The 27,609-nt window shown below is 39.4% G+C and overlaps 1 protein-coding gene across 6 annotated transcripts; it reads right to left on the reverse strand.

Moving 5' to 3' along the window:
- Nucleotides 1–1,222: 1,222 nt before the first annotated feature.
- On the reverse strand, nucleotides 1,223–27,051 carry LOC306867398 (transcription factor E2-alpha-like). 6 transcript variants are annotated; one of them, XM_079413028.1, is made up of 21 exons: nucleotides 26,746–27,036; nucleotides 23,793–23,889; nucleotides 22,608–22,680; nucleotides 16,314–16,375; nucleotides 16,148–16,220; nucleotides 15,867–15,910; nucleotides 15,648–15,780; nucleotides 15,508–15,554; nucleotides 13,078–13,177; nucleotides 12,702–12,838; nucleotides 12,525–12,621; nucleotides 12,182–12,240; nucleotides 11,954–12,032; nucleotides 11,620–11,693; nucleotides 9,381–9,584; nucleotides 5,013–5,124; nucleotides 4,750–4,888; nucleotides 4,432–4,485; nucleotides 3,262–3,494; nucleotides 2,665–2,817; nucleotides 1,514–1,653 (listed from the first exon to the last, which is right to left on the reverse strand). In XM_079413028.1, exons 2-20 carry the CDS (start codon nucleotides 23,865–23,867, stop codon nucleotides 2,672–2,674), a joined length of 1,941 nt encoding a protein of 646 aa, XP_079269154.1. In that variant the 5' UTR covers nucleotides 23,868–23,889; nucleotides 26,746–27,036; the 3' UTR covers nucleotides 1,514–1,653; nucleotides 2,665–2,671. The 6 variants fall into 6 exon arrangements, with proteins under 6 accessions (XP_079269155.1, XP_079269154.1, XP_079269153.1 ...); XM_079413027.1 differs by having other exon boundaries at nucleotides 9,381–9,581; nucleotides 11,620–11,696; XM_079413026.1 differs by having other exon boundaries at nucleotides 11,620–11,696.
- Nucleotides 27,052–27,609: the final 558 nt, after the last annotated feature.

The raw sequence follows: 27,609 nt of genomic DNA on the forward strand, positions 1-27,609 counted from the left end.
AATTGATATTATGCTTCCATTATACTTTAGGACAACCTAAATTCAGTATCCCCCTTACGGTGAAATCTTATTACTCAGAAATCATATCCATTGTGGACACTGCGACAATTACACAGATTATAACACCATTATTTTTTCCTACATACATCATTCAAACCATCGGGGAACATTATCTCATGCACATGACGAAAAATGGGTTGAGACGTACACCTTGAAATGACAATATGAATCAACTAAACTCACAGTAAGCCAGTCTGACGGAGATGTGAGAGTGTGTACATTTGAATATTACATTCAAACAGGTTGCATTATGTGCATTGGAGAGACTGAAATGATGGTGAACGTTGCTTACGCGTTACACCATTGCCTAAGAACACTTCTAGTGACGTACAGTTCCCTGAAATCAGGAAACTATCGCGAGGCTTTGAACCTCGAAGAGCCCTCAACCATCACCATCAATTCTCTTTATCATTTCTTCATTAGCATAGAGCGTCTGGTATACAATTAACCATGGGTCGCCTCGCCCAAACCTTACGTTTCTGAAAATATACGCTGGGTTTTTCTTGAAATCGTACGTGTCTCTTAAGGGTTCACTTGCGCTATAGACTCTACACTTCAAACTAATATGTTTTTGTTATTTAGAAATCTACAATGTATAGACTAACAAAAATATATATATTTATATATATTCTTACATTTATTCCTCAAATCGAAATAATATCCATTACATATGTGTGAGGTGGACATGTGTATGCTTTCAGACTTTTGGCAACAATGAGTCGATGCGAGCGAGTGATGATTAAACATAATAAAATAAAGGAAAGAAGTGAAAGGTCAACTTGGCAATTTTGTGCTTGGGAACGCAATGGAATCCAAGCGTTGTTGTCATAGTATGATGAGCTTTCTTCCGATTGGCTAAACTAGTCAATGGCATCGTGAGAGCTGATGATGCGTGATGTTTCCAAGAAGATGAAACAGTCTGGAGAGCTGCGATGGCCCGTGTGCTTTTCTCTTATTCCGAAAGAGCCCTGGCCCATAGAGCAGAGGCATGCTGGGATACACTGTCCTCAAAAGCACCACAGGTTCGCCCCACTTCTCATGGGGTTTAGTTACACAACGCACGTAAGACTGTACCTTTCACTAGGGAATGACAAACCACATTTAAAAAAAAAAAAAAGAAAAATTGCTCATATACAAGCAACTCCCAAACTTTTTTTTGTTTCACACAAGTTAGCAGTTTGCATCTTATAGAAAACGTAACAATTAGGCACAAATCCATGATTAAATTGACGTTTGTCTCATCTCTCGATCAAAACTCTCTTTCTGCAGTGGAAAAAAAAACAAACGTCAGTTGTGGTCAGAACTTGTCGATTTCTATGATCCATTGTTGTAAGGAAGCAGAAAAATACAAAATGACTTGAGAAAGAGTTCTTCACATTTGTGCTGGTAATTGCGATCTGGAGTAATCACGGACAAAATCTGCTGTGTCAGTTTTGGCGGGTCGGTTCGTGTGTCCGAAAAGTTTTGGAGGGTGCATCTCTGATTTCGTGGATGATATGCTTTCCGAGTCACTATATGCACACAGAGAGGATGAGAACGGTGGAAGAGATTCAAGGTCACTTCTTCCAGGAGCCCCAAGAAAGTTCACTGGTTCTAAGGATAGAAAACAGACTTCAGTCAGAGTTGTTATTGTTAACTAAAACTATAAAATATAATTTTAAATAATTGAAATGAAGCTACTTTAACCAGCATGAAGCAATGACTGTTAAGTGTTACTTTTATTTTAATGCATTAACTAACATTAACAATGAATCTTTGTTAACGTTAGTGAATAAATGCAACTGTTCATGTCAGCTTAAGTTAATTAGATATTAACGGACACAATTACTGATCTTAAATTAACATTAACTAAAAACTATTAAGTCTCAAAGTCAATGTAGTTAATAGGGATGTAACTGGACAGTATTTATTTATCGTGAGTTGTCCAAATCGTGGTAATTGAATACGGTTTTCATCATTCAAAAATGAAACGGTAATTTTATCATGATTTATCGTCAAACCGGTAATCGTTACATCCCTAGTGGTTAAGTAATATTAAAAAATGCTGACAAAATAAAATATAAGTATTAGATGAAAATCTTGGTCTTTCATTGGAAATTAACTGAAATAAGTTTTAAGTTGAAGTACTAAAACAATTAAAAATGAATTAAAGCTACATAGACATAATAAAACTACTAAAAATGACAAAAGGCATAAAATAAAGCTGAAATATAACTGAAAATACAAAGAAAAAAGCTAATTTAAAAGATTATCAAGTACTATAATATCACACATACACTTCTAAAATAACAGATTTTTTTTAGACTAATAAGAGGAAAATTATTTTAATGTTATGGCTGATAAATGGCATATTTAAATTCTATACCATTTTGTCAAAATAAAAAGGGATAAAATGGATTTGGTTTTTGACATTTGCTTAAGACCACTTTTAACAGTGTTAATCGATACAGTAACAATAATATGCATCTCTAATTTTTGGTGTCTAACCATTGTATACTATTAACTGTATTAACAATAGTGAAAAAATCTAACTAGTGACCAAAAAGTGTTTGCATAACCTGGGTTGCACAAAGTGAGACAATGTTTAAATGGACATTAACATACCACATGATCACATGTGACTGGCAGAGTTGCGTCCATCTCCTCCTAGTCCTGGATGCGGTCCGGAGAGCTGCATTTGAGTGTCTCCAGCCACCCCGGACACTTTCTCCTCTTCACGTCGCTTCAGACATGCCGCTTTTGGGTTCAGGTTGCGTTCTAAATGAAAATGAAAGTAAAAATACAAAATGTTTTGTATTTTGTTTACATAATGTATGTATTGAGTATATTTATTATGTAAATATAAATACATACACATACAGTATAATTTTGAAAATATTTACATGTATATATTTATATAATTTTTTATCATATATAAATATATTTAATATAAGGTGGTAACATTTTTCTTATATACATGCATGTGTGTGTATTGATATATACGTTATAAATATATACAGTACACACACATTATGTAAACAAAAACTTATTTTGGATACGATTAATCGCAATTAATTGTTTGACAGCACTAATTATTATAAATTTAAATATTTCAATAAGTCCAGACATATTATTTCTCCATGAATATTCAGTATTACTATGAAAATGTCAAATTATACTAGTAAATGCTGTTTTTTGTCAGTATTGAAGAAGAAAACATACCGCGGACTTGTTGCTCCAGGTTTAGGATTACGTTGACGGCCTGGTGCAGGATGAGCAGTTTTGTCTGGGGTTTGTCGTTGCTCAGATGCAGCTGGCACATTCGGCCCAGCTCTTTGAAGGCCTCATTGATGTCACGCACACGCAGTCGCTCTCGTGCATTGTTCGTCACTCGCCGTTCTTTCTCCCGCTCGACCTTCACCTCCGGCGGCAAATCCTCATCATCTTCGTCTTGGCTGTGAAGAGACAATAATATATGTAACATTTAAATTCCAATTTTTTTTTTAATTGTACAATGAACTGAAAATGTATTTTATTTAAATTAAAAAATTACATTTTCTATGTTTAACATGGTGACATGTAAGCTTTGTAGTCCAGGTGCCTGCTGAAGTATATTAGGTGTAAAGTTGTGTGCATAAAATACTTATAAATCTCTTAAATGCAGTACTAGTCAAAAAATTGGACACACCTGATAAATGTCTTCTCATGCTCAAGTTTTTGGATCTAAAGGCTTATGCACAAATATGTGAAATTACTTCAGTAGAGAAATATTTTGTCTATATACACAACCATTCAAAAGTTTGGGGTGGATAAAATGATTCCATGATCCTCCAGAAATCATTCTAATATGCTGATTTGCTGCTCAAGAAACATTTCTTATTATTATCAACAGTTGTGCTACATATATTTTATTTTACTTATTTATTTTTGCTTGAGTAGAACTCCTTCAATACGATTAAGCATCCTAAAGTCAATTAGTGTTATTTCATAGTTTTTCTCTCTTTCATTTTCACCATTTCATGATAAAGAATGAGAATGTGTGTCCAAACCTTTTACTGGTGTAGAATAGAAACATACATTTTAAGCCAATTTTAGATCAAGAGATGAATGTTGAATGAAAAAAATCATATATATAAAAAGATAAAAATACAAATGTGCTTTATATGCTGCTTTGCAGCCAATTGTGCATTGAAAAACAGATAATTCTAGTTTATACTCATGAAAAAATCCTTTATAGGTCAGAGTCCCACCTGTGTCAAAATCATTTTAGTGTATTAATGGCTTTGAATTTATTTTGTGCACAATAACACAGACATTTAACGTTTAAAAGCGATCAAGTGTGTATCCGGAGTCTTTCACAAACATGCACTCTATGGTGGGAGATAGACTTACTCTTCTCCCTGGTCTGATAAACCTGAAAGGACTTGATGGATAAACACCTCCTTTCTGAAAACAATGTGAGAGTTTGGGAGGGGGGGGGGGGGGGGGGAGAACACTATAAAACATGGTATTTTGGGTGTTGGGGAAGCCCAAACACTTTCAAATCAGGCCTGGCCCAATGTGAAGACACATTCGAACAAACACAGAAACTTATAGAAATTTGTTGTATGCAGTCAAATTTGCTTCAAACCATCATGTGGTTGAGTGTTTATGGTTGAAAAATCATTCAGCCATTAGTTTAGAGCAATGCTTAAAAAAGCGATCTTGTACCTTGTTCTAGTGCGAGACGGTTTGCTTTCCTTCTTCTCTTCCTCAGACTTATCGGCCACGGAGGAGTTCTCATCTTCCTCCTTATCTTCCCTCTTAATATCAGACGAATGCGTGGTGTGGGCCAAGCCTCCGGGCAAACCTGAAGCCAGAGACAGGAAATCGTTAAATGCATCCCGCTGAAACTCACACGCAACTCTCAGCGTTTGCATCTGTTGTTTACATGTTCGGTTGGTTCAAAAAGAGAAATTGAAACTTGTGCTCACTGTTAAAACCCTCTGGTGGTCCTCCAGGCTGTGGGGTGCCTGAAGCATGAGCGGACTGCAACAGGGTGCTGCTGGGAGGAAGGCAGGCATGGTCGTCACGATGGCTTCCAGCCTGCAGACAAGTGCAACAAGGGAGAGTAATTAGCACATATCAATACCCACAGGTGCATTTTTATTGTTTTGGGTTACATGATACTAGGGATGGGCGATATGGCCTAAAAAATTTATCACGATAATTTCAGGTATTTATTGCGATAACGATACAAATGACGATAATATATATATATATACATTTATACATATACATATATGGCTATACTGCTGTGATCTGTTTCAGGCTTTCCATATCATAACATTTTAGAAATTAATTCATTGTAATATCTCAGAAATGGCATATTTAACGAGAACATCGCGGAGATTTAGACTGCTTTGCTGTTTGGGTCAGAAATGCACAGGCGGACTGAAGGAAAAATCGCCAAAACTATTTTAAATGTCATATAATGTTCATTGTTAATATTATTATCTTATCTAAACTTTTTATGTGTTTCAAACAAACTTGTGTCGCTATCTGCATTGCATTCATGCAGAGAGCAAGATTTTGTGTGTTCGGCTCGCGCATGCTGTGTGAGACGCTCAAGAGATGTGGGCTACATCATTCTTATTTGTCTACATTTTTTTTTCTTCATTACAAATCTTGTTTGGTTTTATTTTGTATCATTGCATGTTAAAAATAATTCACTATGTTATGCAGATGCAAAACGCTAGACTGCGAATAAGATTAGCTACAGTTTCACATTTTATAAATATTTGAACAATATATTCAGCATATTTAACAACCTGTTTTGTGTCTTTATTTAATGCATAAGCGATTTATTAAAACAAGTGTATGAGGCTATGCTCTAGAGTCTAGACTATTATTCATATGCAAGTGTTTGTGCGGAAAAGAATGCGCATGCATGACAGTGAGGTGCTCGCGCGGATCACTTGCATTTTTTCCTGATAATGAAACAACTTAAAATAATAATAATTAAAAAAAGAAAACTTAAAATTGGGGCTCGTCACATACATGAGAAATATTTCTCAGGGCTCTATGCTTACTTTTCTTTTTAGGAGCGCTTGTGGAGGTAGCACACCAGACGCGAATGAAGCGTTAAGCGCGAGTGATTTACATGTTAAGTCAATGCAAAGACGCGAATAGACATCCTGCCGCGCAATTCGCGCGAATGACACAGCGCGAATTGAGCGTTTTGAGCGAAATTCTATACGCTCTCTGTGGCAGTCATACATGTGCGCCTGGCAGAAGCCCCGCCCATGACGCGAATTCGTGTCTGTTGTGCAGTGAATTTCACGCGCAAATGAAGCGAGTAAACCCAAAATGTTCACGCGTCCAACTACGCGCGAATAGCGCGATTTATTCGCGCAAGTCGCGTCCGGTGTGAACGCATTGTCAGCCTCACGTCCGCCTTCCGCCATGCTTGTTTTCACTCCGCACGTGAACAGTGAATCGGGCGCGCACAAAACTACGTCATCAACTAGACTTATCGTTATTATCGTGAGGAGACAAATTTTTATCGTGAGGAGAATTTTCAACGGTATATCGCAAACGATAAGATATCGCCCATCCCTACATGATACCACATACAGCTCTAAACTAGAGACCTGTTATCAGTGTTTGTGAAGCTAGTTTGAAACTGTAGTTACATGTGGTTCCAAACCCCTAAGACCTTTGTTCATCTTCAGAACACAAATTAAGATATTTTGGATGAAATCTGAGAGCTTTCTGACCCTGCATAGACAGCAACACAACTGACACGTTCAAGGCCCAGAAAGTTAGTAAGGACATCGTTAAAATAGTCCATGTGATATCAGTGGTTCAACAGTAATATGAAGCTACGCAAATACTTTTTGTGTGCAAAGAAAAAAATAACGACTTTATTCAACAATTTCTTCTCTTCCCTGTCAGTCATTGACACACGTTCACGAGAGGACCCAGCATTCCGAACCTGGATGCGCTACACCTTGTTTACACGCAGAGGACAATACACGCTGTACATAAAATAGTCTTCGTAAAGATGTCTGAAGATTTTGACAGAGAGGATGACTTAGAATTTTTTCGTCCGCAGCACCACATGCATGCGTCATGGTACTCATGTAAACGTGCATCAAAAACTGACACGAAAGAGAAGAAGCTGTTAAATAAAGTCGCTGTTTTTGTTTGTTTTTTGCACACAAAAAGTATTCTCGTAGCTTTATAACATTACAGTTGAATTACTGATGTCACAGACTTTAACAATGTTCTTACTACCTTTCTGCCTTGAATGTGATTTTGTTGCTGTGTATGGAGGGTCAGAAAGCTCTCGGATTTCATCAAAAATATCTTAGGGTGCTTTCACACCTGTAGATCGATTGCTTTGTTCCAAAACAGGGATTCAAATTTTTACAATGTTGGTTTTTATTCTTGGCGCGGTTCGCTTTCACACGACAAAGTTTCTAAATGGACCAAATTTGTTAATACAAGTCACACACGAGTAAACTGTTCTCTCATTGGTCAAAGTTCCACGGTTTATTTACCGGGATTCCACTCAGCTCGCTGTCATCCGTCAGGATGGAACGACAACAGCTTCGCGGGTTTGTAGTTTTTTTTTGTAGCTGTTGTTATATCAATTTAGCATTTCGAGCAGGAGTCCAGGATTCATCGGGAAGACATTTTTAGAATGCACCTACTACAACGAAGAGCAATAAGATGGCATTAAAAAATGAAAAAATGCGCTGATTTTGAATGGGCGAAGACGTGCTCACCCACAGACATTCACAGGTTCATTTTGAGGTATTAGCAAAACAACAAAGCTTTTCACAGAAATTACATAATTACCCATCATACATTGCTTTCTCACTACAACCGAACTACTCCAGAATTCGTTTTCAATCGAGCCGAGATCACCTCGTTCAGGCAATCTCGGACCGATTGTTTTGGCGCGGATCCGAGCGCGATTGCCGTGTTTACATATGCCCAAACGAACCAAACCTAGGGGAGGGGGGCGGAACGCACCAGGTTCCGAAACAAAGGGCCAGGTGTGAAAGCACCCTTAATTTGTGTTCTGAAGATGAACAAAGGTCTTAAGTGTTTGGAATGACGTGAGGGTGAGTAAATTAGTAACATTTTCACTTTTGGGTAAACCCTCTCTTTAACACTTATGTTAGTCATAGCATTATGGGTTAAATAACGTTATGAGTAAAATTACACATTTTATTAAAAATATAATGCATTGTTGCTAGCATGGTTATCGGACAATAACTATAACTTTCGCCAAGTTGATAATTCAAACAAATCACTGAATCTAGGGTGACCATACGTCCTCTTTTTCCCCAGACATGTCCTCTTTTTGGACCCCCCCCCCAAAAAATGCGTCCACCCAAAATTCCTAAATCGCCCTAAATGTCCAGGATTCAGCTTTTACTTTCTACAATCGCCATTCATTGTGTGTGTTTTTGTATAAAAGCTCTGTGCAGCACTGTTTTCTTAATCCCGCTCCCACTGAATTTCTGAGTATAACTGCATGCTCCCGCAAACATTCTAATATTGAATATAATTTTCATGCATCAGGGAGCCGCTAACAATAAGTGGAGTATTTAAATCACTTTGGATGCAGCTCGTGTTGGATGCAGGGTTGCCAAATCATTTTTCACACGGAACTGCAAACTGTTGTTTTTCTCCCATGGGTTAAAGGTTTGAAATATTGCATAAATTACATTTGACTGTAATGCTTGTATTGAAACATTTGGCATTCTACCTATGATAAAACTGTGGTAGATGTTAAGGATGGCCATTGGTAGGAAGTCATTTAGCTGTGTTTATGATCAATCTACATAACGGTGACTGTAAAATATGTATTTTAGGTACGGAAATGACATGTTTTGAGTTTTGATATTTGGGATATGGTCATTGCGGCTACTTTAACCCCCCTCAAACCCAACAGCCACCCCTCCCCTGTCTGCATCCTGCCCCCACTGTCCTCTTTTTTGAAAACAAAAATACTAAAAAACTTTTTTTTAATAAAGTTCAATTAAATGAACTGTCTAAATCAACCAATTCAGTAAAAACATGATGCCTTGGATGCAATTTCATGTTATCCATCTGTTTGGATCATACATAAGTGTCTACACCAGGGGTGTACAAACTCGGTCCTGGAGGGCCAGGGTCCTGCAGAGTTTAGTTATCCCTAATTCAACACACCTGAACCAGCTAATCAAGGTCTTACTTGGTATACTTGAAACTTGCAAGCAGGTGTGTTAAGGCAAGTTGGAGCTAAACTCTGCAGGACACCGGCCCTCCAGGACCAAGTTTGGACAGCCCTGGTCTACACTAACCATGGTAGGGTGTCTGTTGCTCAGGGGCAGTCCTGGGTTGGAGTAGGCCTGAGGGAGACCCCCTATAGATCCACTGGATGTAGAGACGGCACCCAGTAGGCCGTGCATGTCGGCATGGGCTCCAGGAATTCCCGGGGCCTGACCCACCGCATGACTTCGCAGCACGTGAATGGCCTCCTCCAGCCGGTCTTCCATTTTGTTCTGCTGTGGAGAAAAATAATTGATATTTACCTTAAAGTACACACAAGTACATAGTTATTAAACTGAAATAAATTTATCTGTAGAATAAATTTATTGGTATTCAAGGGCAGGCTTTAAGGTGGTTTAAATCATACCTGTCCGATCGCTACCACTTTGTTCATTTAAATGGAGAGTCATCACAATTATCACAAGTAAAGTATGGAGTACCACAAGGATCAGTCCTTGGTCCTCTTCTATTTTCAATATACATGCTGCCTCTTGGTAATATTATTAGAAAATACGGGATTAGTTTTCATTGTTATGCTGATGATACTCAACTATATATCTCAACAAAACCAGATGAAACTTCTAAACTATCTAAGGTAATAGATTGTGTAAAAAATTTAAAAGATTGGATGACCAATAATTTCCTCCTATTAAATTCAGATAAGACAGAGATATTACTTATTGGACCAAAAAACAATACACAGAATCTCTTGGATTACAATTTGCAACTAGACGGATGCGCCGTCACATCCTCTAAAGTCAAAAATCTGGGTGTTATATTAGACAGCAATTTGTCCTTTAATAATCATATTTCCCATGTTACAAAAACAGCATTCTTCCATCTTAGAAACATTGCCAAGCTTCGAAACATGCTACCTGTTTCTGATGCAGAAAAGCTAGTTCATGCATTCATGACCTCTAGACTGGACTATTGTAATGCACTGCTAGCTGGTTGTCCTGCATCTTCAATAAACATGCTACAGATAGTCCAAAATGCAGCGGCTAGAGTTCTTACCAGGTCAAGAAAATATGATCATATTACCCCAATTTTACAGTCTCTGCACTGGCTACCTATTCAGTTCCGTATCATTTACAAAATATTATTACTTGCCTATAAGGCCCTAAATGGTTTAGCTCCTGCGTACCTAACTTGTCTTCTACCACGCTACAATCCACCCGCTCCCTAAGGTCGCAAAACTCTGGACTTTTGATAGTACCTAGGATAGAAAAGTCCACTAAAGGAGGTAGAGCTTTTTCACATTTGGCTCCTAAACTTTGGAATAGCCTTCCTGATAACGTTCGGGGTTCAGACACACTCTCTATGTTTAAATCTAGATTAAAGACACATCTCTTTAGCCAAGCATTCACATAATGCATCTTATAATCTTGTACTGTAGTATATCTGATCAAATGTACATTATTATTATTCTTTAGCTTGGGTTGAACAAATCATTTTATGCTTAGATGGAACAGCAGCTACGCTAATTATGTCTCTATTTGTCTCTGTTTCTGTCACGGGATTAACATCCCGTGGTAATTAGGAATGACAGAAGCTTCAGTCTGGATCCAACCCCTAAATGATCTGAGATGACCGAACACCTGAGAAAAGATAATGCCAAACCCTCAGAGGACCTCAGTGGATGCCAACGCTCAGACAACATACAGAATTACCAAATGACCACTGGAACTAGTTGAGACCTTACAATCTGACTTTGCTGCAGTTGGAATTGAACTGCTGGTTCGTTTGGCCAGAGGAGAACTGGCCCCCGACTGAGCCTGGTTTCTCCCAAGGTTTTTTTCTCCATTCTGTCTCTGATGGAGTTTTGGTTCCTTGCCACTGTCGCCTCTGGCTTGCTTAGTTGGGGACAATTCATTTCCAGCGATATCGTCGACCTGATTGCAATTTATTTATTTATTTTTTCATTTTACACTATTGACACACTATTTCCTTTTTTTTTTTTTTTTGATATTGTGCAGTTGCTTTGACACAATTTACATTGTTAAAAGCGCTATATAAATAAAGGTGACTTGACTTGAATAAAAAGCACAGATGATTTGTACACAATGAGGCCAAAAACAATCATTAAGACAGCTAAAAATTCAATATTTTACAAAAAATATATGAATATAATATTAAAACACAATACATTTTATTTAATGTTTTCAAATAGAGCATTTTTAAACGTATGATCTAAAAATGTTGTCATTGCTAAATGCAGTTGTACATCAGTGTTGTTATTGTGGGAATGTTTAAAAGGGATCTTAAACCTACCAGTGCATGTAGTCCACCCTCATAGTTAGGAGACAGAGCAGTCTGGCCAGAAGCTCTCGACCACTGTGCTGCACCTGCTGAGGAGAACATGATATATGGCCTGAGTGTGAAACATCTGAATGCAGGTATGCCTCTACAACAGCAGATAGCGCTCTAGAGCTTCACTTTCACACCTTGACCTACACAAAGCCCATCAATCTAAAGAGAATGATTTATGATTCTTCAGGCTTCTTCCTCTGCTATGTACACGTTTTTGTCTTGGTATCTTTCAACACAAACTGATCTAATGAACCAGATCAAGGTTTGACGGAATAAGACAGCGTATCTGACTTACTTGCAATGCCCTGAGGGGAGCCCACAGGAGTGGAAGAAGTGGAGGAGAAGTTGTTGCTGTTGTGGTCTGAAGGATAGATCTGTCAATCAAAAACACGACTAAATTTGAACAACTATGGCTAATAATAATCCATACCCAAAGGGTCACTGAAAATCTGAATAATGCTATCCATCTTTGACTTCACATGGCCAAATGCTCTTTCATGGTGATTAATGAAAGCTCACTCACCGAAGCAAGAGCTTTTCCGATCTCATCACCTGAGCTGCCTGTGACTGAACCTCTGCTTGCTGTGGGAGAGAACGGGAGTACTTATTAACTCCAATCATTACGTCAATGTCACGACTATTCAAGTGATCCTTAATTTGCTATCTGCTAAAAATGTCCATTCAAAGTCTGAATGAAAGATTGAAGGCCATTTCCTCTGAAGTACAGTTAGAGTTCAGATTAGTCCAAGGCCAAAAATTATTTTATAAGAAGAATCAACTTCAAGATGTAATCTGAACTCAATTACAAGCTCATTTCACAACCTAGAGAACATTAAATTCAAAGAGGTAAAAAAAAGGTAATTTACCCAAAATGCTGTCTGATCCATTCATGGAGGATGTGTGGCTATAGGCTGCGGAGCCCGAATGGAAACCATTGACGTCCGCTCCATGCAAGGGATAGTTCTGTGGAAAATAAAAATTTTTTGGAGCTTCTGAAATGAGTCACAATTTAAGCCCTTCTCCAAACCTTTCAGAAGGCCTACCATTCTGTCTTGTGGGTTTATCGCAGAGAAGGAGCCTGACTGACTGATGTGTGGCGAATTCCCCAGCATGGCCGTGTATCCCGACTGGCCTATGGATCCAGAGGGGGCCCAGGGGTCCGAAGAGGAGTGTAGGCCCTCTGCAAACACAAAGGCAGATGGGAAGGATCAATAACAATCAGCACAAGAACTTATGTGGATTCTAATCCAAAGAAACATTTGTCTTTGTGTATGCTCCTAATTTCAAATCAAACAAACAAAACTATTGCTTAGTCGGTTTGCAAACATGTCTGCGTGAACAAATTATGTACACATTAATGTTAGAATTTATGGCTTGGGGAGATAAGGAAAAGACGATTTTATTTCCCCATGTACAAACCTTGCATGTAAAAAGATCCTGGGTACACAGAACCAGGTTTGGAGCCTGGGTAGGCAGCACCATCACGGATATAGTCATCGCCAGAGGTGGCAGCATAAACCTGTGTTTACAAACAAGGACATAAAGAAACATGGCGTTCACGGTAACGGGCTTCATGTGGACAAAATAACCCTAGCGAATCGCTTGCACTTGAATGCACAACTATGGAGGCCATGAAGCTGGCAAGCGCATTGTGATTTTCGGTACAAATGACGTGGACGCGTGTTTCCATAGTGCCCCCTCAGATAAAGTGGCAAGGACAGAGAACAGAGCATGCTGGGAAATGCGCCACGGCCATCTCATGGCACAGTCGGCGCTTCCTCTCGCACTCCCATGAGCCAAAAAAGGAGAGGGAGGACAGCTACAGGGAGCACCATCACTAAGAGTGAGTCCAAATCAAGCCAAGCACACTGGGTGTTCACATATTCCGTAACGTGGAAATGGGAAAAAAGATACGTTTTGTTTATAGCAGTCACAATAAAATTATTGGAATCGATAAACGGAACCGAATGCTGATTGGAAATTCATCTGAATTCAGGAGCCGTGAGGCATACCTCCATACAGTGTATTCCCCAACAAGCGCGTCTTAACACGTATGATTTGTATGTTTGTGCGTATACATGAGCGAGTGTTTGGGAGGGAGGGGGTTGCCGGCGGGCGGGTGGGTTTCGGGCCAGCGGAGAATACAAATCCAGCAAAGCGATATTTCTCTTTTGCCTGTAATTTGATTTAACAGGGAGAAGTGGGATGGGAATGGAGAGATGCACTTCTAATTACAGAGCCATCTGCCTACTCCTGGAGCCCATCCAACTCCACAGGCAGCTGGGCTGAAGAGGGGAGGGGTGAGAACAGTGGGGGGAGAGGTCTTGCTGAAGAAGTGGTAGGAGTGCAGCAAAATAGACTGGTCGATTATGTAGAAACCACATAAAAGAACAAATGAGGGAGGGAAAAAAAAAAAACCTGCGAATGGCCCTCTTCTCTGAAGTTCACCAGGAAACACATCCTCACAATGATTTGTTGATGCACTCGAAAAGATCAAGGCAAGCCCAGACAAGTTAAGGATCAATATCCTTTAGTGCATAGCCAAAGTTGGATTTAAACTTGAAAAAAAACATTTTTAATATCTGAAATGTATGGCAAAGGTAGCAGGTGAGCATTGGTGCAATCATTAGGGTATTATAATGCTGTGGCGGCACAAGAGGAAGTTATACTGAGCCGTAGAGTAGGATTCAGCAGGAGCTAGAACCCTAGCTCATCAGAAGTCATTAATCTGAGCTAAGACAAGCAAGAGAGAGAGAGAGAGAGAGAGAGAGAGAGAGAGAGACAGAGAGAGAGAGAGAGAGAGAGAGAGAGGTGCAAGGGGACTCACAACTGGGTCACTTTGGAAGAGGGGGAGGATAAGGTCTAGCATGGGCGAATCTGAAGGATCACGTTTGGGGAGGGGCTTTAGAGGGCAAAGTGTTGAGCTTATGTGGATTTAGATCAAGAAACAACGGTTACTCTTCCCATGACTCGAAAAAAGGGGTATGGCTACTTGCATGTTTGTTCAAGTTAACGCCGATTTGCGATGGTCAAAGGTTCAGAAGTATTATGGACCTTAGTCATGGTAGACATGTTTCAGCACAAATGAAAATACATACCCTGTTCAATCAAAAGTCTGTCAACTGGAATGTTTATGGAAGGATGTACCTTAAATGTTTATTGGTTAACCATTTGACACAATGGTACAATCTCTGAGGACTCTTACATCTACTCCTCACAACAATGTTCTTGTTTGTTCATGTGGTCACACTTTATTTTAAGGTCCAATTCTCACCAGTAACAAACCATTAACTAGGACTTTTGCCTCAATGAACTGCTAATTTGTTGCTTATTAATAGTAAGGTCATTTTTAAGTTTAGGTATTGGGTAGGATTAGGGATGACCAATATGGTCATGCAGAATGTGCTTTATGAGTACTAATAAACAGTCAATATGTCAATAATAGGCATGCTAATAAGCAACTAGTTAATAGTGAGAATTGGTTCCTATACTAAATTGTTACCGTTCACATCATATTAAAAATGTTTCTACTCTGAATGAGGTCCATAGCAGGGGTGTCCAATCCTACTTCGGCACTTTCCTGCAGAACTTATAACTAAAAACTTCCAGGCAGATGTGTTGGAGCTAAACTTTTGGACTAATGTCAAACCATTTAAGATGCCACAAATGCTTGAAGTCAATTCTAGGAGTTCCTGTAATGGCCACTACATCATGTTTATGTAATTACAATTTTCTAATGGACAGGACTTCGCTGACTTAACATCTCACAATTCTGATAAAAAAAATTGAGATTGTAATGAAATACTTTTAATGGGAAACATGTAAGAATATTTCAGAAAGGTTACTCACTGAAGATGGCAGTCCTGGTGGCTTCCTGATCTTTTTTGGTTGGGGATCTGTGAAAAAAAAAAATCAAAGCATACATGGTACTCTTTCCTTCCATACTGACTGATCTGATGCAAGTCTAGTAAATGTTGAAAGTTATTTACCCATGCTTCCCTCTGAGGGGCGTCTCCGGGGGTTGTTGGGGTATGATTGGTAAAACTGTGAGCCAGACTTCAGTCCGGATGGAGACATGGCATCTGCAGAAGGCATGGCAATGTCTGAGGTCAGGAACCCTGGCTATAGGGAACAACAAGATGGCGGATTTAAGCACTTTAAGTGACTAAAGCACTTTCAAGTGTTGCTCAAGAATTGATTCAACTTACTTGGCCCCCAAAGGAAGAGTAAGGAGGACCCCTTTCGTTCTTGCCTGCAAATACATATGAAATGGGAGTGAACCTCATCTCACTCAGCACTTTAAATAAAGTCCAAATGTCACAATTATCGGAAGAAATGGAAGTCAATGCCACAACATGGAGGTTGAGGGAATGCTCTTGGTGAGGCCAAAGAGGAGCTCAACTACCCTGAGCAACTTCCAAGCAACCCATGGGGCAGTTTCTACATAAGCGGCTTTGAGATAAACCAACCAGAAGTTGGTAAAACTCACCACTAATTCCCGTGCCAAGGAATGGGGAAGATAGTCCATCGTGTTCGTTGAAGTGTGAGCCCTCTCCATAGCTCTGGAAAAACCCAAGACAGAAGCAGGTCAAAACTATAAAACATGTCCCAACAACACCTTTAGACGAGAAACAAGTCATTGAGTCTACCTGTACCTGGTTAAAAGAAGGACTGTTTTGCTCTCCAGCAGCCCAGGGACTACTGCGTTCTTCCATACCTACAAAGCAATAGATCACAAACTCTCAGACCAATACTGCAATTTTGGCATGCACTAAACCTTCAAGATCAAGATCCTTTTTAATTCTCCTTTCATGCATTAAGGCCATTGGACGTTTGGTGGCTGGTGCTGTGCTTGTCAGACAGCCTCTGGATCTCATCCAAAACCATCACACCACACTAATATCCATGTCATTCAGCAAGCCTCGACATCACTGACCATAAAGGGAGCATTCATTCAGTCACTGGATCTCATTAAGACAAGTTGGGGGGGGGGGGGTATCACGACAAACAGAACAAAAACAGGCTGATCAAAGAATTGCAAAATTAGCATCATTGTACATTTGGGAGTGGAGACCCATAGGGACAACACAGGTCTCAGTACAAGACATACAGGATACGGAGTGTTAAAAGGTTCTCCGATATGCTTTATATGTAGAAAAATGGATATTCGAAAACACTGCGGCAATATTTCAGTGTACTGGAGCAGAAATTCCTCATAAAGCATTCCCCTCTGCCTCCTGTCTTATGCCTTAATGCAAAGCTCTCCAAAGACACATGGCTTAATTGCATGCTGATTTGCATAATTGTGCACATTAATGCAGTTGGTTTATGAATATTCATATTCGCCTTTTGATTTTTTTTTTAGGTCTAATTAAAAATGTGTGAGAGAAGAGGGGGTCTCAGCCAAAGTGGCCACTGAAGGCTGAGCATGAGTGATGAAGCTAACAAAGCAGAGCAAATAGCGACATCCACGCCTGACAGCCGTGATCTATGGAGCCCACGCAGGCAGCATGGGAAATGAAGTGGGCACAGACTGAGTGAGTGAAAGAATCTCCCTGGCAGAATCATCTTATGTGGGGAAAATGAAGTGGCAGAGATTAGGGCTGCACGATTAATCTGAAAAAAAAATCACGATCTCGATTCATACATAAATGCGATCTCATTTCTAAATGACGGCGATTCACTTCCGTGTATTTCCCTGCATTCAGATCATGCTGCATTCACGCGTTATTGGTCACACTCACACAATAACAAAACACTATTAATTCACCAATCAATCATAAATCTTGATCACTTTTCTCCTCTTCCTCATTGGCCACGTTCCGCTGTCACTCAAGTGATGTGTAACAAGGCGGCAGACCTAAACGGAGTCAATAGGCGCGGTCGCAGAATGATCACCGTATGACATCAAAGTACCACGAGAGCGATAAGAAAGCAGTCGGATCCTATGCATTCAAATCGCTCTTGCAGTACTTTGATGTCATACGGTGATCATTCTACGCAGCGCTGCTTCAACGGGGCGTCAGCATCAACGCTTGATGGAGGGCGTGTCTGAAGCTTGGTGCTGACCAGAGCCGCTGAGAAACAGAGTTGCAACACGCTTTGATCTCGCCGCCGCGCGGTCACGTGCTTCATGGAGCTCTCAATAGTTCCAAAACAACTCCGCGCTGTCAATCGGGTCAGACAACAACAGCGGGTATACTTGCAGCATTTTCCGGCAAATATTAACACAAAATGTCCATTGATTAATTTGTTTAATACACTGATAGTAGCATTTTGTCTGTGGAGTTTAGTGGAAATAATATTAATGGGTTTTTCTTGTTTAACTATGGAGTAAAAACATAGTACAATGCAACACACAGGATAAGGCAGTTACATGTCTTTGTATGCAAAGTATAATGTAAACTGCTTAATAAAGATTGGAGACTTGAGGCATGACTTTGTGTGTTTTTGTGTTACACTTATTCCTGTGGATGTGCAGACCAATGAGGAAATAAATTATGCTTATTTAAAGAGTGTAAGGAATCTAATTAGTATGTAAAATGTGTTATTGTATTAATATTTCTTCCTCTATGGTCATCTATTATTCACATTTTAATACAATATTATGTTAAAATATAAGATACAATATGCATACACAAGTGAACATCAATGAATGCTAGAAATGGTTTTAGCCATTTTCAAAAAAAAAAAAAAAAACATCTAAAAGACATATTTTTCGCCACCATCTGACCAATTAATACTAGCACTTGTCTATTCTATTTATTTATATTTATTTTTAAAAAATCATGCTATGTGAACTGTGCTAGACTAACTAAGACTTGTCACAGCACTTTATTTTGTTTCTCTTTCGTTGGTCTGTTTGCAAAAAAAAAAGTAAATTTAAGTTTTCCAAATACTTCAAAATAAAAAAGGCAACCAACTGTATTCATCAAAATATTTTATTATATAATATATCCACGTTATCTAACTGCAAATATAGCATATACTGTCTATTATCTAAAAATAAACCTTAACTATAGCGCGTTTCATAAAATACAACTACTGGTCAGATTTCCGAGAGGTAAGCTAATGCGTTATAATGGCAAAAAATGCTGTAATTTCCTCAACTTTCTGGCGACTGTGTTTGAGAAGCACTGAATTGAATGGGCTTCAATGCTGAAACTACCGGTTGTTTGGAACTATTGGCTGCTCCATGACACGCTTTACTTCCGCATTCCTAAGTTCCTATGGAAGCCTATGGGAGTGTCGCAACTCTGTTTCTCAACGGCTCTGGGGCTGACGCGCCGTCATAGTGATAACAGCCAATCACATACTTTTCTGGTGCTGCATGAATGGGATTGGCTAGCGTCTACGCTAGGGTATTTGCATAAGGCGATCTGATTGGCTGACGCCTGCGTTGGCGCTTGAAAAGTTTAAAAATTTTCAACTTCTGCCGCGTGCAACGCCAGTGAAGCGACGCAAGGGACCCACAATTCAGTTCGGCAACGCTTGATGTCACTCCATTCAAAGTAAACGAGGGGCGTTGATGCCGACGCCCCGTGTGAATGTGAATATTTTTATTTATTATTGTTAATTTTCTCTTATGTTCAACAACTTTAAGCTTGTTGAAATTATTCAATTTAAAGGGTCTAAAATAAAGAAAAGATAATTTTTTGTTACTCCAGCACTTTATTATGCTGAATGTCCTGTTTTTTTTTTGTACTTGAGTGCAATACATTTTGGTTGGAAAAAATGAGAATCGTGTAAGAGAATTGTGATCTCAATCCCCATGGAGAAAAATCGTGATTCACATTTTAGCAAGAATCGTGCAGCCCTAGCAGAGATGCAGATTCAGATGCAGAAGGACCATATAAGATGTTTAACATGGCGAATGGTTTTGGATTGGATTTGTCAGACTGTTACATATGAATTACCACATTAGCAAACTAAACCGGTGCCCTTTCTGCCAAATTTGGTTTTGTGTATAAAAAAATGGCAAATTTTTAAGGATACAATGTGTACAATTTATATTTTGAGTTACTGGCCACTTATTTGCTGGAAGCTTCAAAATACAATTCTACAAAGACAAATCTGACATTCAGTCAAGCACAGAGCCGGCGCCAGGGCACCTCCATCAGGGGGGTATTTAAATTTCTGGGGGGGCACAAATCACGTTGTGTGTGTGTGTGTGGGGGGGGGGGGGGGGGGGGGTCGGGGGTTCGGGTGGGAAGTGTGCAATCTGTGATCACGTGCAGTTGCTGAAACTCGCTAAAGCGTGTAATCACTTTCTTATGTGCGCTGTTTTATCGGTACTTTCGCTTTCAAAATCGATCGCGTTCAGCAAGGAGGGGAGAGGATAGAAAGTTGGGGGGCACAGTAAAACCTTGACCTGGTCAAGCAGGAACTGATTCCATTTCCTGCGTTGAGGAAAGATCATTTCCCTTATACACTCCTTCAAATACATCAGCTGCACAGCGTGCCATTATTCAAGTTCAGATCGCAGCAGATATCAAAAGTGAAGCAATAACAGCTTGAGGTGTGTGTGTGTAAATGTGCTCGCATCTCAGGTGTGTGACCAAGGGGGAAATGGACTCGGTCCTGTCCTAACGCTGTCCTCGGTGAGTGACGTGTTGGGCAGCTGTGGAGGTGAGTGAGAGGACGCCTGGTGAAGTCCTTCCATGCAAAAAATCCCACAAACACCATGGCTATGCCCAAGGAGGGGGAGGAGATGACAATGCAATTAGCACCCTTACGAGCACTTTTGTCTTGAGGAACAGATGCACTTCTGAAGGCCACTGCTTCCTCTAAACACATCCTTGATTTGGGGATCTTATGACTGAATAGCAGAGGACAGTCAGAAGTTTAACTCCTGGCCAGTGGTTTAAAGTTGAAAAACAATCCATGCAAGGAAGACAAGAACACAGCTTTTGTTAATTTGGAATACTTTTATGATATTTAAGGAATGCTCTGGTTCAATAAATGTCAAGTTCTATCAACATCATTTATGACATGTTACCACAGAAAATAAAATGTCATTTGTCCTTTAATTCTTTCAAAGCAAAGGACAGGGCAATACAATAAATGTTAAAGTACAAGTTTTTGAAGCTAGGTCCTAACATGAGACTAATTGGATACATTGCAATAATAAGCTTTCCTGTGCAAAAATATATACAGTACTTGCAATACCTGCCATGACCATGTAATGTCAGAAACTTTAGGACAATTTGTGCAAAAGGACTTTTTACACAAGGAAGATTTCAAACACATGAATTAAGCCCTGTTCACACCAAGAACGATAACTATAAAGATAACGATATTAGCATCCACAGCAGCGGAATTATATAATTTGTATATTCTAAGCACACACGCATCCGTCGCTTTAAATTCTCCAGCTCCTTAAAGCAGGATGAATTCTGATTGGGTGTCTGTTTTTATCGTTCATCAGCTGGAAAAAATCGTTCTGAAAGTGATTCCAACGATATTGTTTCTCTGTGCCTTTATCGTTATAGTTGAGGGGTGGACTGCTGAGAACGATTTTTAGAACTATATCTTTATCGTAATCTTTATTGTTATCGTGCTTGGTGTGAACGGGCCTTTGCACTGGTAACTAATAGTTTATCTGGCTGGAACAGTGGTCTTAACACAAAACGGACAACTTTACAGCACAAATAATACAGTTTAAGTATAAACACTAGCATTTTTTAAATCCTCAAAATACTTCTTAAAAAAAAAAAAAAACAACAACTAAGGGTCAAGTTAAAATGTGGTAATCAAGTTAATTTTTGCGGTAATCCAGAACATGTTCACAAACTATGCTGACAGAGCTTAGAATGTACTGAACCCATAATTCCGTTTGGAGTTTAAATGAATACCGCTGAGGAACTGTCACTTGGACCTTCTCAATAGCGAATCTAAGAACATGTCATATCCTGTTATACCGAGTTCACAGGTGAGGCTTATGTTGACTGATGTGGAGACCTTCTAGAAGCATCTCACAAGTAACAGATTTAAGTGTCGGCGTCACCTCTGTGTCAGGTAGCTCTCGCAATAAAAATCTCAAACTGAGACATTAGCTTGGCCCTGCTATGTAATTGGCACTTCAGGCCGCCACAGACCGAGAGTGAAGCTGGTGATCTTTCACAGTGTTTCTTTTGCTGTTTTCATGCGGGCCTCCTGCAGGGGTGGTGGGAGGTATGAGAGAGCTTTGTTTCAGAGAGGGTCCATTTCCTGTCAGTTGGCAGGGGGAGAAAGTGTTTTCTTGTGTGGGGGGAGGAGTGTTTTACGCGGTGGGGTGGGGGAATCGTTTGGAGACCGTAAGGCCTTTATTTAAGTCTTTGTTCTCAGATTGTTCTTATTCAAGGGTAATGTTTGGAGTGTCGATTGGGAGACAGACAGACAGACTGGAAAGACTTGAAGAGAAACGCATGGGACATTCATGCCTTTGACAGCTTCTGAAACAATCTGAACTGGAGAAGCACAAGCCAACAATGGTTGCAAAAATAACACTTTTGTGAGTGTGATGTGCAACTGGTTATTAGGGAAAAGATGGCAAACATACAAACAAAACAAAAGACAATGAGATATTTTGGGCTGTTAAAATGTTCTGGACAAAAACGTGATTATAAACAGCTATGCAACCAATCAGTCAATCCTCTTGACCTAACAAAGTTTTTACGATGTACAAGTTTGTGCAAAAGGAGCTTTAACTGAACAACCAGTTCAAAGGGATCCAAACTGCCCCGAGCTTTGACTCTGGATATACTACGGTGAATTCATAAAAGAGGTGGTTTAGGAAAACAAGAAGAAGCATGTCCTTTTTTTCTGTTTAGAGAAACGAGCACTTAGCAACTGGCCCAAACATCTCCACTGCCATAAAGAACACCGCTTTAATCTTATGAAATGCACAAATATGGCAAATTCAAGTAATATCTGAAACTAAATGGGAAAAGGCATGCGTTTAGTCTTACCTGAACCACTAAATTGACTGCTAGCAAGTGTGGTAGGTCTGTTCTTCCCATTGGCCACAGGGGGTGCAAACATCTAAGGCAGAAAAATAAGAAGTTTAAGCATAATAGCATATTACAACAAACTCACATCAACAGGTGCCCACAGACAGCGATTTTTCAGCATTATTGGGGATTCACGCTGTGACGTCAAGCTTAGCTTGCTCAAAAGTTTAATGCAAAATGTCATGTCAACTTTGCCACATACAACCCACTAAAATGGTTCCACCTGAAAGAAACCATTTCTCACACAGTAGTATGGCTCTTTGAAGATGCATCTTGTCTTGTACTACAAAGAATTCAAGGTTTCACAGAAAGGGCTGAAGAGGATCCGTTTACATGGATGGATGATGCCTCTTTGTTTTTGACGTGCAAAGAGAAACCCATAAGCAGCAACAGTGCTAGCCTTGCATGGTGCATGAGAGGGACCTTCTGGTGTGGTAGACATTTTTCACAATGTGAACCACCTTTAACACCACGAGAAAGAAGATACCAAATGCACAAGCTCCTGTTTTTTTTTTTTTTTTTTTACAAAGGTTCAATGCTGGAAAATGAATGCGATATGAGGGAGTAACTAAACCATCAACAATTTGTAATTAGATGTGAGATCATAATGCATTTGATCTGGCACGTCTGATTATCAATGTATTGTCTTAATTGATTCACTGCTTCAGTAGATGGCAATTTTCCAATGCAATAAATTAAGCATGGTCGAGCCATTCAATGAATCAAGTGATTAACATTTTTATATTCGCTATTGTTTTAATGCTATTTAGGAAAGCATGACCGCCAAGAATAATAACATTTTAACAACAGGTGAAATGAGAATAGCAAATGGAAGGATAAGGATAAGAGAGGATTGAGTGATGGTTATTCTGCTGGAGATGTTTCAAATGGCAAACTGCGTGCACTTCTAAGGACCCAGTTGGAGACTGCACATGATTTAAAGATTCATTATGATGTTTACAGCCAGCAACACAGCAGGCATTGTGACGTGAGATTCGGTCAGTTTGAAGTGCTATGAAGAAAAACGGCTATCCTCTGACTACAAGGTCAGATTTTGTTGAAGCGAATAAGAAATCATGAAGCGATTCTTTACGAGAGTTTTTGTCTAGATCAGTAACAAAGACTACATAGTCTCTTCCTTACTGCACTGAAATCCAACAGGTCACTGAGTTCCTTATCTGTTCCCACTGTAGCCATTCTCTGGTGCGCCTCGTTCATACCCCTCGGTCTTTAAAGCACCCTGCAGAAGAAAACCAGAGAGAGACAGCTGGGGTGAGCTATCTAAAGACCAGATGAATGAGAAAAGCAGTGATGAAGTGCATGTTGAATAGTAAATAAAAGTGAGAGTGTATTGTACTCATAATATACACATCTCATAAGAGTACATTACCAGAATTTCCATGTCTCAAATGAAAAGTGGGCCTAAATTTAATTAACTAACTATGCATAGCTTCAGGAGGCTGTATGAAATGCCAGTGCCAAGTCATTATCTTTGTCCAAGATTTTAATTTTAAATCTAAAACTTGCTTGATAATTAATGTGGCCGAGGACATCCTGTATGTTTTACACACTACAATTAGTCTTGTGTTACAATGAGATGGCCAAACAAACAAGCATTACAAGGTTTTATTTAGTTTTTCAAAGAGCCAGTTCTTCTATAATGTCTGTCAATCTTATTATTAATATTGTTGTGTTATGCAACCTCAGCATAGCAATGAAACTAAATGCAATCATAAGTCAATAAGTTTCCATGAAACCATGATATCTGCACATGGAACATGCAAATCAATGTTCTTAACTTATTGTACATCTCTATCCTGTGTATGATTTATAGTTATCTGGCCAGTTGATTTGCATGAAAGGAGACCATCAAACGGGGGGGGGGGGGGGGGGGTGATTGGTAAAACAAGGAACTTTTTCTCATCTTAAGGGGTCCTGTATGCGATTGCATGCCAACAGGTGGTGCGCTTTAGCAGTCCAGCTTATTAACCATTAGTTTCTCTTCAGCAGTCTGATTATTACACTATTACAAGCCAATAGCTAAAATAAAAGTGTTTTTACACCTTGCAAGTACATTTTATTCACACTGCTTTCTCGACTCCCAAACAAAAACAACTAAATGACAACAAGTGGCCTCTCCGTAAAAAGAAAGGAAGATAGTAACAGAGGGCCCAAATTCCCCTCAAGTCTATGCCAGCCAAAACAAAGCCAAAACCACAAGTAAAAATATATTTTCTCTTCTTATATTTAAAAAAACGGATCAAACTTATTTATGATATACAATTCATTTAGCGGTTTACGATCATACAGATCGCTGTAATCAGACAGTATTCCCTACTATCAAATTAATCAAGAGCTTTAAACATACTGCGCGACCAGTCCAATCCGATTCTTGTACAAGTGACTCTAAGAGTCGATTCTTTAAAGTGATCCAAAAAATAAAGCGCCACCAGTGCAACTCCAATTGAGAACGAATGATTCTTATGAACCGGTTCTGTGTAGTGGATCGAAAACACACAGTTGAACCAGTTTGAGCTGTTCATGAATTAATCTAACTCACTTACTAAACCCCAAGTTATTCATTTAGTATTGTCTGATTATAAGTCATTACCGACTGGTTGTTTGTATGACAACGTGCAAATAAGACAGGCCTACAAATCATGTTATACTATATAAATGAAACAGGTTACCACCTTTTTGTTTGTTAACTACTTGCATTAAAATAAGGGCCAGTTTTATGATGCATTTATGATAGCTCACCTATGCAAGAGATGTAGCTACATTTATTTATGATTTGTTACGTGGGTTCTGCTGAAATCTGGTGCGGTCGCATAATTTGCCAACAAACTGCTTAGGGCTGTAAATGCAACAATCATTTTTTCCCCTTGATATTATTATATCAACATAATTAAAATCGTCAAGAAATCATTATGAGAAAAACTGAAGCAGAATTGCTTACGATTTCCATCCCTAACGGTAAGGATCCCATCACACTCACGATAAAGGGAAATGAGTAAGGTGACACTAAAAACAAGACAAAACACACATTTAAAATGTATTTCGTAGTTAAAAGGCAGGCTAAATTGTATCTTTAGGTCTGTATCACTGCAGCCATTGGTGGTTAGTTGTAAGAGAGCGCAACAGTGTTACCACTAACCACCGATTTAATGTAGGCTACACTAACTAAATCCACCTTATGAATAAAAACGCGTAAAAACCCCATCTCCGTTAATGAACGAGCAAACACGTTTAAACTAGAGTTCAGTCACGTCACTTTCTTTGTGCAAGTAGGGCTAAGCTTCACCTAGACATGAACAATGTCAATATTTATTCTCAGTTGTAAACTTATTGTATTCCGACATCTAACCATTTCGAAAACCAATAGGCCACATCGATCGCGCGCACGTACTTTTGATAAGGACGGCATTTTTATCAATATTAAGCAGCCGTCGGGCAGATAATTCTCAATTAGTCATGTGTTGTGAGATAAATGTAGAAGCCTGGCTGGATTAAGCAAAAGTTAATAAAAGTACCGCGACAAAATGTCAACTTTTCCTCAAGAGACTGAAGGCGAGTGGGGGTGGGGGGCGAGGAATTTCCTGCCCAAAAATATTCACCGAAGTAACTGAATTAACCAAAGGTTTTGTGAAAAGCAAACCTGGATACAACCCGCTACAACGCAGCGCTTCAGTTCAGTAGGAAATGATATATTTTAACAAGTCTAACAAATTAAAGTAACTTTCCTCCATCAGTCATTTGTAGATTAAATTTGCACTGACAGCTCGCTCTAACTAGTCTCTTAAACTCATAAGCGCCCCACAAAACTAATCCTTACTTTGATAAAAGGACAAAGGAGTCATTTCTGTTAGGATATAACTGGGTTAAAGACCACCAGCACAAAACTGGGCAGGACTTCCCACCACCACCACAGCCTCTAAGCAAGAAAAAAAACTCTGCACACCCCCACTTCCATAAGCACACATCCCAAAAACTAACTTCAATATGCAATTATGTGACTTCTCTGATGTAAATATGAGACTAAAATGATTCAACTTATTAACCCGGTAAAACTCAACAAAAGGGCAAAAAGCATTACCTCTGATTATCAGTTGTTTTACATCCAGTAGTAAAAAAAGAAAGGTTGAATCTCGTAGGGAAAACCCATAAAACTTGAAAGAATTTGAAGCACGGCGCATTAAAGGCTGATAGGCGCAACAATGTGTCTTATTCCTCCTTTGACATCCTCCTTCAAAACACCAACGTCATAAATAGAATGTTGCAGGTCTGTATCCAAACAATCCCGCGCCACGACTTCCTTTATGTTGTTACAATTGAGGTGAATTCATTCTTCTAGTAGACATCTTGACCACCTCCATCCACATTGTGAGCAGCAACAATGTATTCCTCCGCGTGGAAAGAGGGCCCTCAAACGCTCGGGTGTCCAGTTTCATGTGCCCAGAGGAGTCAAGAGTTTTCTCGACAAGGTCTACGGGTTAAAAAACACGGATTGGTCAGGACGCGCGGAATGGTTGTTAGTCATTTATCAGACAAGATTTAATAGGTGTAGTTTAAGGGGGAAAGAATTGATAATAGGAACTATAACATCCGGCGGAGGTTGACGGTAGAAAAGTAAGCGGCATTTATACAAGAGATGGAGAGATAAACCCGCATGCTAATAGCCAATTGAAAGGCGACAGGAAGTGACAGGCAGTTGGAATGTCCAATAGTCACGCGTATATGCACTCCAGACCCGCCCCTTTCATGACGAACACTGTGTGTTCAGTGAGGCTGACTGAAGGGACTAGAGCACAGCCTGCGTGACATCATTTTATTAGTCTGGTTAACGTCGACGCTCGCGCGTTGTATAGCTAATTTGGCTAAAAACGTGATTCGGAGGCAGAAACGTTAGCAATATTACATTTTTTATTTGTTTACTTAACGCATTCCTGTCAGAATTCTT

The sequence above is a fragment of the Barbus barbus genome (assembly GCF_936440315.1).
Source record: "Barbus barbus genome assembly, chromosome: 49".
Lineage (NCBI taxonomy): Eukaryota > Metazoa > Chordata > Actinopteri > Cypriniformes > Cyprinidae > Barbus > Barbus barbus.